Source organism: Pteropus alecto, unplaced genomic scaffold (genome assembly GCF_000325575.1).
Source record: "Pteropus alecto unplaced genomic scaffold, ASM32557v1 scaffold276, whole genome shotgun sequence".
Lineage (NCBI taxonomy): Eukaryota > Metazoa > Chordata > Mammalia > Chiroptera > Pteropodidae > Pteropus > Pteropus alecto.
Window position 1 is genome coordinate 383603 of NW_006438074.1, and position 14599 is coordinate 398201.

At 43.7% G+C, this 14599-nt stretch overlaps 1 protein-coding gene across 1 annotated transcript; it reads left to right on the forward strand.

Annotated features, from left to right (window-relative positions):
- The first annotated feature begins 363 nt into the window (after nt 1-363).
- Nucleotides 364-2792, forward strand: SIX6 (SIX homeobox 6). The gene is made up of 2 exons (XM_006915096.1): nt 364-997; nt 2079-2792. Exons 1-2 carry the CDS (start codon nt 426-428, stop codon nt 2245-2247), a joined length of 741 nt encoding a protein of 246 aa, XP_006915158.1. The 5' UTR covers nt 364-425; the 3' UTR covers nt 2248-2792.
- The last annotated feature ends 11807 nt before the right edge of the window (nt 2793-14599 follow it).

Sequence of the window (14599 nt, forward strand, 5' to 3'; positions counted from 1 at the left end):
CCAGCCACTGGCAAGTCTCTTCCTCCTTCAGGTTCGGCAAAATAGTGAAGAAAAGTGCTCGGGCGAACGGCGGGCGCTGTCGAGAGCGGGGAGGTGCTGAAATGGCTCAGACGCCCTTGTCGCGGTCTTGATTGGCAGAGCCGGCCAGTGACTGACAGGGGGTCTCCATGGCGCCCGCGCCGCCAATCCACCCACCCCAGTAGAGGCGCGCGTCGCCTGCCTTCGGTGCCCTAACGGAGCCGAGCCGAACCCGAGCCGCGGGGCCGGCACCTCCTCCAATCCCTCCTGCTATCTCGCTCGCGGCTGTTGCACTACCACCACCGCCGCCCCGGAGGTGCGTCCCGGCTGCCCCGAACGGGACCGCGGGCATCTGCTGCGTGTCCCTCTCCCAGCTCAGCGGTCCCGCTGCCGCCGGCGCTGCCTCGATGTTCCAGCTGCCCATCTTGAATTTCAGCCCCCAGCAAGTGGCGGGGGTATGCGAGACTCTGGAGGAGAGTGGCGACGTAGAGCGCCTGGGTCGCTTCCTCTGGTCGCTGCCCGTGGCCCCGGCGGCCTGCGAGGCCCTCAACAAGAATGAATCGGTGCTGCGCGCGCGAGCCATCGTGGCCTTTCATGGTGGCAACTACCGAGAGCTCTACCATATCCTGGAAAACCACAAGTTCACCAAGGAGTCGCACTCCAAGCTACAGGCTCTGTGGCTCGAAGCGCATTATCAGGAGGCTGAGAAGCTGCGTGGACGGCCCCTGGGGCCAGTGGACAAGTACCGCGTGAGGAAGAAGTTCCCGCTGCCGCGCACCATTTGGGACGGCGAACAGAAGACCCACTGCTTCAAGGAGCGCACGCGACATCTGCTACGGGAATGGTACCTGCAGGACCCGTACCCTAACCCCAGCAAAAAGCGTGAGCTCGCCCAGGCAACTGGACTGACCCCTACACAGGTGGGCAACTGGTTCAAAAACCGCCGACAAAGGGACCGGGCTGCTGCCGCAAAGAACAGGTCGGTACCTAGAGCCTCTACGCCCTGAGTTTACATGGGACAAGGCGGGGACCGCACCCTGGGCATCCTTACTCAAGGGCCTGGAGACTTGGCTTCAGCAGAGTTGGTAGTGAGGTTGGTCTTGGGTTATGAGCCCCCCTGCGTCCTGAGATTCTGAGCGCGGGGGTGTGGGAGGGAGGTCCTTCAGGCTCGCGGTTCCCCACCCTCTCGTTCTGGGCGCCTGGGGGTCGCTCCAGCAGCTGGGTCCAGTCACCAAATCAAAGCTGCATTGAGGAGAAAGAAATAAAATTAAAATCCCAGAAACGATTAGGGACCCCATGGCCCAAAGTTAATTTTTGTCAGCCTTGGTCCAGACTCCTGTTATTAAATGAAACCTGGTTTATTAGGAGCAATGTGGCAGCTTTTTGTCATTTTAAAAGCCCAGATGCATCTTTCTCTGATGCTATGAAAGCAGTTTTTGATTAACTTCTGTTTCTAAGAAGTGAGAAGTCCAGTTTTCTTCCCACGCGTGGGCAGCCCAGTCTCGAAAGAGCAAACTAGTCGGCCGTGGCTTCTCATTCTCCAGCGTGTGGATCTCAATTAGACGAACATTTTGGCCAGCCTCTTCCCCCCAGGCCCAAACGCTCCCTGCAACCCCCAGGCAGCTCTTGTTGCCATTAGCTTTGGGTCGACCGGGCCTGGGGGCCATTGGCACAAGTGTCCGCCCCAAGCAGACACAAGCTAGGAAGGGGGACCCCTGTCCCAGAGCCTGCTCTGTCCTTGTCACCCACACCTCATTTATCCTGACAGTATTGTAAATCTCTCAAAGGTGGCCAACCAGGAATGACCCTGTGAGCCCAGCATCCCAAAGACCGGGGAGACTTGGAGCGGAGAAAGGACTCTGAAGGAGCATGGGGCAACTGCAGAGCTCCGCGGAGAGGCGGCTTCGGACTCCTGCCCGGCCTCTGCTGCCTCACCTTACCCGCTTACCTGCCCGGGTCTGAGAGAGAGCCGCTGACCGCTGGTCTTAAAGGATGCTGACCAGGGGACAATGGGAGGCTATATTACACGCTGTGACTCGTATTTCTTTCCTTCCCCGTAGACTCCAGCAGCAAGTCTTGTCGCAGGGCTCCGGGAGGGCGCTAAGAGCCGAGGAAGAGGGTGCGCCCGAGGTGCTGGGCGCCGCCGCCAGCCCGGCAGCCAGCCTATCCAGCAAGGCAGCCACTTCGGCCATCTCCATCACGTCCAGTGACAGCGAGTGCGACATCTGAGCTGCCCACCCAGCACGCTCAGAAACAGAATACAGTGTACAAAACGAGACAAGCAAAATGAAGGAAGGAGGGAAGATGAGAGACCAAGCAAATTCAGCGCGTGCAAAGCTGGTGGCCAGGGACTCGGGGTGAGAAACCTGCGATCTCGTGCTGCAGAGTCCACCCCATGGCCTGCAGGGCTCCACTGGCTCCCTCCGGCCGCTACTACAGCGGCCCGACCCAGCGCCACGTTCTTCTTGCTTTGCTTCTTCCCAAGGATTTTGCTGCAAAGACGCCTCGGAACCCGAACTGCACGCTGAGTGCCTGCCCTGAATCTCCCGTGGGTATTTCACGTCGAAAGGACGCTGTTATATATGTATCTTTTGCTTTAAAGTTTTTTAAACAAAACATATATATGCTGTTTATTTACTTATTTAAGAGACTGCCGTGGTAGGTTTTTCTGTATCTTGGAAACTTGCTGTTTCTAAAGGCACAGGGTGGAGCCAAGGGGTTCTGTATGAAGAAGCCAAACAATAAAAACCTAGTGAGCAATCTTTCTTAATTAAGAGAGCTGCTCTCAGATTCCCACCAAAAAAAAAAAAAAAAAAAAAAAATCATTCTTTCACCAGGCAAGCAAGGGCCCTAGTGCAAATGATATATTTTGCCTCTCCGATGTCTCCTGGTATATTTAAAACAATCCATGGTAATAGGTCCATTACCACCTCCCCAGTCAAATTGCCTGAGTGTATGGATGTAGGCTGGTACATATGTATGTATGCATGTACCTATGTATATATGTATATATGTGTATGATATAGTTAAACCTAGAAATTGGCAACAGGAGCATCCCCTATAATGTAACTCTGCACATTCCCAGCCCAGGTAACTATGGCTTATCCACCTGACACTCACTTTTATTAAGTGTCAGAGGCTTTCGAGAAAAATTTAGGAAGCCGAATTCTGGGACTTGATAGTGAGTTCTAGTTCATAAAAATGTAAGACTATTCTGACACAGTCTCTGCAATAAGAAAGGCTTTCCATCTCCTTTGAGGATCCCCTCCCATAACAAAAGCAGTAAGCACCATGATCATGCTAGAGTGAGCATATACTGCATTTAAGGTTGAACTCATTAAAATTAGACAAAAGAAGATAGGAGAGGTTGTAATATCGAGATGAGCATCTTCCTGCTGCAGAAGCAGATTTTAATTAAATGCATTATTTTCAACAAAAAGAATATAGTGAGATGGGGGAAGAATGTAATGTCACATGTGGAGGTGAAATGGAAAGCTGCAGAGAAATCACTGGTATTTTCAAAATTTGATCTGTGTATTAAATATAAAACAAGTCATCCAGAGCCTCATTGTCCTGTAATGGCTTCAGTTAAAAATATCAAATATTCTTAGTATTTAATTTGCCCTCCCAAAGTGTGCAGGCACACACAGGCACACAGACACATACCAAAAAAACAAAAAACAAAAAACAAAAAAACAATCAACAACAACAAAAAACTGTCCTTGTGCTAACAAAGTAAATGCTATTCAGAGAGTCTCTAAGCTTTCCCCGCCCCCCACCTCCGAGTGAAATGGATTGCATATTATACAATTTGACACTGATCTTTCAATTACTTGAGCTGAACTTTCCTCCTCAAACAACTCCCACCCCAAACCCCCTTGCCCATCACTGAACTCTTTTCAATTTGCCCTTCTGTCCCTACCAGACAGATATTCTTGGGTTCAGAAGCATGCTAACTTATTTGGGTAGAAGTGCTAATGTACAAACCAAACAAAAATAAGTCAAGGAAGACAAAAAGCAGTCAAATAGCAAGATACATTTGGAAGCCCAGGACATAAATAAGGGTCAATTATTGGTTTCTAAATTGCTTGAACAGATTTGGCTTTATACATGATTGTCATTTGGGCTTTATAAATGATTGTCATTGTGGCTCTTACTTAGAGAACTGTTGACAATCAAAACTCTTTTTCTTGCACAAGAGCTCTAGCTGGGAGGAGTGGGGAAGTCTTTGTGATCAAACTGGTGTTCTTCCAGAAAGCAAGCAAATGCCTAACTGTGGGTCCTGAAAGCCTAGGATGGCAGAGCTTCCTCAAGACTGTATTTTGTTTCCTAGATCCCCTGGTAATCCTAGGATGCCCAGGAGCAGGGCCAGGGTCCCACTGAGGGTGAAGCAAGGGAGGCACCTGGAATACAAAATTTAAGGAGGCATTCACTCTCAAGGTCAAGCAAGTGCAGCAAGGCATCTGGGAGTGAGTGCCTCCTTAAATTTTGCACTTCTAGGTGCCTCCTTTGCCTCACCCTAGTCCTGAATCTGCCAAAGAGTATTGCACTTAAGTGAAAAATCAAAGATTTTCCAGTCTTGTTCTCTAGCCTCACCCTATCCTAACTGTCCAGAGCCAGGAGACAGTTGGAAAATTTTATCTCTTAAGTTGAGCTTCTAAGATCCAGGAGAGAAGAGAAAGAACTAATTAGTGGACTGATATAAAGAAATTTGAGATTCTAAAATCCAGCACCCTTCATCAGTTCTAATGATACCTAAAAGCAGAAGAAAAGGTCCATGCACTCTGCATTCTCAAAAAAAAAAAAAAAAGAGGGAGGGTAACTGCTAAGAACTAAGCTTGCTTTTTACAAATAATTTCTAAATAATGCTTAATTGCTTAGCAAAAAAGAGAAGCCAAACGGTGATGAGGATTTTTCTTCGTGTTTTGGTGAAAATCTTTAAAGTACATCTTTCTTTAAAGTACATCTAATTTGCTTAAAGCAACATGCTGCCTAAGGGATTACATTATAAGTAACTGTGCTGTTTTGCCAATCTGGAGATGTAACTATTTCACTTTAGACTCTTAAAGGGCGACATATTATATAAAAGATTTTTCACGTTTATCTGAAACCCGGTGGCACCTAACTGCTTTTGTGATTGGTTAATCAATTCTTTGGTGATCACATGTTGGAAATTGGTCCAAATCTTCCCATCAACAGGTATTGTAAAGGTTTTCGTCCTCTTTTTGAGACTGTTTTCCGTATCAGTTTTATCCTGGTCTAGAAAGAGTTTTAAATTCAGGTAGTAGCAATGCTGAAGGTTTCTGAATTGGAAGAAATCTCCACATGGTTTCCTTTCTTTCTTAAAATTCTTTTCCTGTAACAATTTTCCCAAAAGCAGTTCTGGCAAAGTGGAAAGAAGCTGCATATTTATATTTCGAAGGACCTGACCAACGTGAGGACTTAACCCTCAGCCCTAGATCAGGCTCCTTTACCGGTTATAAATATTTTAACCACCCGCAAGTTCCACCAAAAGCGCGAAGGCTCCTGCTCCCCAAATGCCGCAGCTACTCTCTCCTCCACTTTAATGGCTCCCCCGCCCATCACACACGCACCCCCTTTCTTGTCCTCGGTTTGTTTATAAAAATCTGGTTGGGAGGGGGATGAGAGGCTGGGGGTGGGGGAGGACTTGCTCTTTGTTTACATTAAACAAATGACAGGCAAAGAGCTCAAGCAAAATCTTCCTTGACCTCGTTCTCTCTCCCTAATTTTAACAAAAAGGAAAAAATATTGTATCTAAAGACAACGTGAATGGGGCGGGAAGAGAAGAGTAGCAGCTTTTCGCTCTATTCAGCCAGGACGAGGCACCGCGGACGATTTCCGCTCCTATTGTGAGGCGGGGCCAGGGGGCGGCGGTGAATGGGGGGTCTGCCCAGCGGCCCGCGAGGCTGTCAGGCGGCTCAGCGTAATCAGGACTAATGACAGTGGCGGGGCGCTCGGCAGGACAATGCGCGGTGCCGCGGGGTTTTGTCGGCCTGAATGGCTAATAGGTTTGCCTGGGGGCAGCGAGGGGGGCGGTGTCGGGGAGGAGGGGGCGTTGTGGGGAAAAGGGGTCATTGTCCGCGCACTGGTCAGGGCGCCAAGGCGCGTCCCTCCGCCGTGCGGCCGCCAGGAAAGCCACGGTGGGGAGGTCCCCTAGAGGCCTGATGGAGATGGCAGCAGGGGCGCGGGCGCGTGGGGCCTCTTGGGGAGGCGGCGCTGAGCGAGGAGGTCGGGCCCGAACTTTCTTGCCAAGGAGAAGGCCAGAGTGCTTCCGCAGTACCCGGGAAGGCGGGTCCTTCCTCCGGTCCGGATCACGACTCTGTGAGGTGACAGCTCACACACCCACCTTTCCCGTCCAGCACCCTGGGAGTTCTCAGACGTGTAGGCCTCGAATCACTGCTATTGTTAGACTGCCTGACTCAAGTAGCTCGAGGAGAGAAACCTCTCAAAACTGAGAGGGTGGGGGGTGGAAAGGGGAGAGAGGATTAAATAAAAACCAGGGTGAGGGGATAAACACAAATCCGCGCTCCCGCAGCAGCTAGGGCGCGCGCCGGCCCTCGAGCCTCTGACTGCCGAGTGCTCAGGAGCCTGGAGAAACAGGATGCGGCGCGCGCCACGTACCCACCACGCGGATCTGGGCCTGCGCGTGAGTAGCCCGCGCCCGGCGGGCCTCGGGCGCCCAGTTTGGGCCCGTCGCAGTGAGCCCCTTGGGTGGGCCAGGGTGGGGAACAGTTGTTCCGCCGGCTCTCGGCGGCACGGAGCGAGTCGCCCGATCAGTGATAGAAGAGCAGGTAGGCTTCAGACTCAGTGAGAGGGATTTGCAGGCTCTGAGGCCTCGAGAGGGCTTTGTGCACCTGGCAGATCCGCGGGTTCAGCCGTCGGAGCAGGAACCTGGATCAGGGCGCCCTGAGGACCAAATGTCCGCGACCGTGCAATTAAACCCTGGCAGGTCCCCGCCGCCACCAGAGCCCCCTCCTTTCGGAAATTTGGAGGCTCCCATTTCAGCTTTCTAATGTCCTCAGGCTACATCTTGCCTTGCAGCACTATTTGCTAAGATTCATATTCCCAAACTCCTTTAGACCTATCCTACTGTGGAGGATCGAACCGGTTTTCTCCCGCTTTTCGCTTCCTTGCCTAGAGACAAAGGAGTTTGAGGGCTGTCCCAGAGCAGAAGCAGTTTCATGCCTGCGTGCCTCTGCTCGCGCTGTTTCCTCCTGCCCTGTGGTTTCCTCTACCCGGAACGCTGCTCCCTGTCTCGACTGCTTACCTGTCAATCCATCAAGCTTACCCCTACCTCGAAAAAGTCTTGCTTGATTCAGTGGGCTCCCCACAGAGACTTTTCCACTTCCTTTTTAATGCCTCCACCGTACCTTATCTAAACGTCTGTCTTAAAGGTCATAATACACTTATTTGTGTATATGTTTGACTCCTCCCGCTAGAGTGTACGCTCCTAAAGGGCAAGGACCGAAAATTATTAATCTTTATATTCCTAGCGCCTACGCTAATTATTAGGTGCTCAATAAGTATTTTAAAACTGAAGTAATGGATCTTCCTTGAAGCCCGTCTTTTTGGAATCAGTGGACGAGCGCTGGTAGCTTAGAGCTCATTTGAACCGCAAAGATGACTCATATAGGTTGGATCCAAAGTTCAGTTAAATCCTCCCAGCTCAGGTTACCGGCTCTTACCTACTTGTCAGGTTCTCTGAGATGATTCTCTCTCTAGGCATATGGTTTTTCAGAATCCTGTGGCTTTGGGTTTATAACATGAAAATTATCTTCTCACACATTTTCCTAAACAGTACAATAAGAGGCACCCCTCAGGTTTCAACAATTCTAGCAATTATACTTTCTGAACCCTATAAAATATAATTCCTAATATTTTTGTCTTATAGAGTAATAGACATTTCCTGTTCCAAGATAAATATTTTCTTTCTCTCCCTCCTTTAATCTTGGCCTACAAATTTAAAAGTAAACACAAAAAAAGTCAGAAACTCAGACAAGGTGTCCAATTTTAAGACAGTGGATTGGCATCCCACCTCCATGCACAGGCTAATCTTAGGGGGGAAAACCTCAGAGTAGTCATTAAAATCTTAAATCACAAAAATCCAATGAAAATCTACTAGCTACCAAACTCATCTCAATTTCAAAATTTAAGGGACAGAAGCAAATGAATGACGTGTAATTTTGAATTCTGATTATATATATATATATATGCATATATATATATATACACACACACATACAGAATTATATGTATAATTGCCTCTTGAAAAATCATTTTAGCCTGGCACTGTCAATCTGCAACTTGAGAATGCTGATTTATTATTTGTTTTTCTGGCTGAAGAGATTAGTCTTGAACTTTCTAACATGAAATAAAATATCTGACTTCAGTTGGTACATTTTAATTTGATACGTGAACGACAGTTTTGGTGGTAAACTAGTTTATTATGCATTTCAAATATTTTCAGATATTTAAAATTCCTATTAAAGAGTTGTCAATTTAAGCACCATTTAAAGCATACTTTATTGCATTGCGTATAATCCTGACTTTCTATAAATTCATGATAAAGTATGCATTTCAACTAAAGACATTAATATATACTAGACGCCTGATCTACAGATTTTTTTGCATGCAATTATGAATGTATAAGCTGGATTCATAAATTTAAAACACAAGCAAATAGGAAAGGGAAAAAGATATTATAAGCAGCATGTAGCAATGGCCTGGTACCCGAGAGGGTGAGCTCAAACAGAACTTTAAAATACCTAATCACTGTAAATATAAGCAAGTCATTCAAGTCTTTTAGCCTTAGGTTTTTGGTGGTTTTTTAAAATCCAGGTAAATTTTACAATCAGTGGCATCTTGGATTTGATAAATTAGTTAATCAAATATTTTAATTACATGAAATACTTTTAAAATGTAAAAATGGACAATCTAGAAATTGTCCAAACATTCAGGTTCCAACCCCAAGATCAGGATGTGACTATTTGAGCATATTAAAGCAGAGATACATCAATGGTGATAGGTGAAGATGAACTGGAGCAAGGTGATTCTCAAAGGGAGATTTCCCTTCTAGTAATCCATCAGCATCAGCATCACTTGAGAACTTCTTAGAAATGTAAAATTCTCAGTTCCCACCCTAGAAATACTGAATCAGAATTCTTGGGCCATGCAATTTATGTTTTGAGAAATTCTCTGGGCATGAGTTTGAGAATCACTTCCCTAGTAGCTAGACAAAGGAGACAGTTGGTCAGCATATATTTGGCATATGTGGGAGAGGGAGAAAATCCTAATATTTCAACCCAGTGGCAAGGCTACCATAGAGACTTAGTTTTTTCTTCTGCAAAATGGTGTTGATAATATCCATGGATATTGTGAGAGTTTGGGATAATGGATTTAAAGCACCTAGCAGCTCTACTCACCACCTCCAGCAGGGAAAACCCAATATGTTGATTTTCCAACAGTGGTAATGGATGGACTTGTGCTAGCACCATCATTCTTTCCTAGAGTTTTACTTTGCCTAAGGACGCTTGTCATCTATGTGAAGCTCTCCAAAAGGATCATCATGGCCCAACCTGCAAGTCAGGATAACCTCATATGTAAAGTATAATCACTGAAAAGATAACATAACCTCCTGGGGGAAATGAAAGATTCATTTATTTGAGGAGGAAGCAGCGCTCTCACATGTACACATGGCTTTTTGTAGCTAATAATAAAGTCTTTTCACCTGCACCATCTCACCTCCTCACAAGAACCCTGCAATGTACGTCAGCAGATATGGTGATTCCTACCTTCCAGATAAGAAAACTGGGGGCTCACATTACTTGTTCAAAGTCACAAGACCAGAGAAGGATCCAGATTTTTGTAGGGCTTGAAGTTTACACAATTTCAAGGGGAGGATACTCTTTTAAAATGATACAAAATTATGACACAAAATTGGATATAAGAACAAGAAATCATAACAATTACAAAAATTTAAATTCTGTCAAATAAAACATCGGTACAACAAATAATAACACAATCATTTTATTAATTACCTATTGTACCTCTAGAGTAGATTTCTCTCTAGTTTTCTTTCTATGTTCTTTGACAACAATTTTATAGTATAATCTCAAATAGATAGATAATTCAGATTTCCTCTAGTGTGGGTTGATTTCAATTTTCTTATTATTCATAGTTTAGAAAAGCTTCTTGCATCTTCATAGCTCACTATTGGTAATGGCATAAGTAATTTTTAGGATCGTTATCAAATTTGGGAAACCCTCTATGAAGTTTCTGTCATATATGAGCAATAAGATCTCAGGATATTTCAAGTTTCCTTGAATAATCTTTGCATTGATAATACTCATTAGCCAGTTTGTGATAAAAGGCTTTACACATTCATGTTGTGACACATAAATCAGCACAGTAGTCAGTAGGAATATTCCTGCAAGACATCCTTGCACTGAAGCGGCTAGCAATAACCTTATACACAGAAGTGACTGCAAACCATAAAAATATATACCAGTAAACCTAAACTAACTGCATCTCCAACTCAACTTTGCTCTAGCTACTGGATTACAAAAATGACTAATTACTCCAGTGCTAACTAGGGCTAGGTAAAATGTGACAAAGGAAAATCAGAATGGAAAGAGACAGTGGTCTATTGTAATTAAATTATCTTATCTTGCAAATTTGCCAAAAATGCATGATTGTGTGAACATATTACTAGGATCTCTCCCAGAACCTGGGAAAGAGCCTGGGCAAGTGAAATATCTTGAAACCTAAGTGTTATTTGCTTCAAGGTAATTCTGCCTCTGCATAGGCCCAGTGAGTGTTCAATGAGAACAGATTTTCTCCAAATCCAGTATTCTTTTCTGTTATCTGGGACATAATGTATATTCTCAGAAAGTTTTGACAAGGTTCTACTCAAAAATCTGTCTTTAAATAGATTCATTGGGGGGAGGAAAAGTTTAAGATTAAAAATTGAGGGTTGGCCTTGTATTGAACTGTGAGGTAGATAGGTTACCCCACAGAACCTCGTTACCTTTCCTTTTGGGGATTCTTCACCTTGCCTTTTTACAGGTGTCATATCCCAAACTGTCAAAAACCTTCAGTTCTCTTTACCCTCCCTTTATCAAACTCTCTTCTCAGTTGTCACACACACACACACACACACACACGCATCAGATAAACCAATTCACATCAACACACGAATAGCTGCTAAAAGCTTAATGAATTACCTACAGATAGGGGCCTGGGCGGGTACTTACTAACTGCTGGGAGATAATCCTTTAATTCAATAACCCCAAATCACAAATGGTAGCAATTTAGACATCACTAGTAGACTGGTAGAAAATTATTTTTGGTTGAAAAAGAGCCAGGAACCCTTCAAATCATTCTATGGAAATAAATGACTGCATTTAGGTCAGATATCTCTGATATTAAAAATAAAGTAAAATAAACTTGTTGGGCCCCCAGCTTTTCCTTCAAATTGCAATTCCTTCTCTATCATTCCCTTAACCACCAGATTTCATGAGAGAGTGACCCACATTCTTTGCCTCTATTTCTTCACTATATACTCACTCCTTAACCTCCTACAATCTGGCTTTTACTTGCATCATTCTATCAAAACTGTTCTCTCAACGGTCTCTCTACTAGGTCCTCAAACTATTCAACCTGTTGATTTTCAACACTGTTGAGCATCCCTTTCTTCTAAACAGGGCCAGGATTAGGTCGAGGCAAGTAAGGTGCCTAAGGTACAGAATTTAAGGAGGCTCTCTTAGAGTCCTGCACATTCAAGGTTGACATCTGAGAGTGTCTCCTTAAATTTTCACCATAGATGCCTTGCTTCTCTCACACTAGTCACAGCCCTACTTCTGAAACATAACTGAGCTTTCCACCATATTCAGAGTGTGACCTACAATTTGCTGCTTTCATGCTTTGCTCATGATACAGGTGTGAGTGGACTTCCATGCTTTTTGCCTGCCCTGAGTCCTGCCTTCTTATGGTAGCAGCACTCTTTAGGACCTGCTCCTCCCCAGTTCAACGTGTTTCTGGTAGGGCTGCCAAACACAGTATCTTCCTCCCCGACTCACAGCAGTGTATAACCACCAGGCTAGGCCAGTCCTTTCCAATTGGAAATTCTGAATCAGAAGTAGAGGGGCAACTCTCTTTTTACTCTTGGATTAAGAGCCATGTCACTTGTTAGAAGAAGGAGCTTTGAGGAGAAGCAGCAGGATGGAGGAAGGAGAAACAGAAAAGACTAATGCTGATAAAGTGTCTCATGCTGTTGACACTGACTCCAGCCTTGTCTTTTCTGGTTTTGGTTACAGGAGCCAATATATTATCCTCTTTCTTTTACTATCTTTGTTTAAGCTACTTTGAGTTCCTATCATTTGCAAACAAGAGTGCCGAGATATAACATACAATGTTCTTCCTTTTCACTCACCCCATCACCACAGATACATAGACCCAACTTTCATGGCTCAGCTCAAAGGCCATTGTCCTCCCAGAGCCTTCCCTGATCCATAGGATTGAACTAATCTCTCCCTTCTCTGAACTGCTGTGGTTTTTTATACATCTCATGATTATTTATCTTCATATCTTATATCTCCAACTATACTATATGCTCTTCAAGGGCAAGATACATAATCTTTGTAATCCTCTAAGAACTGAGTGCAGAATCTCTGACAGCAGAAAATCAATAGATTTTTGCTGAATGGAAGAATTAAATGGATGAATGAACATAACTAAAGGATATTTAGAATTCCTATGTTCCATTTCAGGAAATTTTAGTCTAAATAATCTGAAGTTCTAAAACAGAGTATTTTTTTTCAAAAGAAAAATAAAAGAAGGAGTGGCCCACTGATTGCTAGGAAAAGATGGTGAATTTCCTAAGGTTCTAAAGTTTTTTAAAAGGTAGGAAAATGAGACCTGGTATTTATATTTACTCATATATGAATAAATAAACTCTGGAATGATGCACAAGAAACTGTAAACAGTGGTTTCAAGTTTGGTGGAACAACTGAGCAGATGGGAGACAGAGATGAGAGGAAGACTTCTCTGCATCCTTTGTATATTTTAATTTTTTTAATCAGGTGAATCATTGCCTATTCAAAAGTTAAATTAGAAGTAAATAAAATAATAATGAAGTACAGTGGTTTTGTTGTAGAGACCATTGCCCTATCAGATGAAAGGAAAAACCGACTTTCCTAATGTCCTCTACATGCAGTGATAGTGCCATGCTCTGGTTTAAAAAGTGTGGTAGCTCAAATAATTTACGTAGAAATAAAGATGATGTGTTCTGGAAAATTCTGTCAGATGTCTCAGCAAATGGAGCAAACCGCCCTAGTGACGACAGTGATACTACTGTTGAAGCTTAATACAAAGGGTTCATATAAAATTATTTCATATAAAAAAATAAAGAGTAACAGAGATCTCAGACTTCTTCATCTACTAATTAGTGTTCTTTCCAGTAAAAAAGAAAAAGAAAAAAGAGAGTCATAATCTTAGAACTTTGAAATTCACATTTTCATATGGGTAAATTTTGTTGTATATAAATTATAGCTCAATAAAGCCGATTTTAAAAACATGTAAAATGTTAGATAGAAAGAGAGCTCAGAGATTTTGTCTAATCATCCCCAATCTTTTCACCCAAGGACTCTTTATTTTGTTTTCAATTATGGACTCTCATAACTTGAAAGATTTTATGACCTCATATGAAATCATATAAACCACTGTGATGAATAATGCTAATAAGCAATAGAATTAAGTAGGTTTACAGACCCCCTAAAAAATCTTAACTTCATTCCGCTAGTTTAAAAGTTGAAAGTCAGGTCTTTTGACACATAATCTACTAAGATACTAACTTATTATTAGCTAAAATAACATTCCTATTACCTAAGAAGTAGCTGGGTATTCGATATTAACTAGTAAACTTAAAATATCTTAACTTGTATAAATCAGAAATCCTATTCTTCTAGTGAAGAAGTTCTTTCACTGTCAACATCCCAGTGGTATCCCTCACTGTTATAGATACTCAGACTGGTCAGAAATCCATCCACTCATTCAATCATCCTATAATCATCCATTCATTCATTCTACATGTATTGGCCACATAATATGTGCAAGTCACTTTCAGCTTTCTACTCACATTAAAAATCTCTTCACCTTTAAGTTTAAGTAATTATCAGTAAACAACTGTCTAATAGGTAGAGATCAGAAGGAAACATTTAGCCATGTTAAATGAGTTCAAATTTCTAAACTCTGATGAATTATATTCTAAGACCCAGAAGGAACTTACAGAGATGGTCTCTGAGTCACTGCCAAAAATCTTAGAGAATCAATGGACAATGGGAGAGATGCCAGAATCCTGGAATGGAAAGATAATCTCCTTAGCTCAGAAAGAGGAAAAATGGTAGATTTTAAAAACCGTAGATTAAGCCATAGTTCTATAACCATGGGTAGGACCTCAGTGAAGTGCCACAAGTCACCATCCAGGGTTGACACTTTTGTTCTGGACTTGGATGATGGTTTTAAAAATGTCATGTTTTGAAGTGAACAGAATTAAAACCCAAGA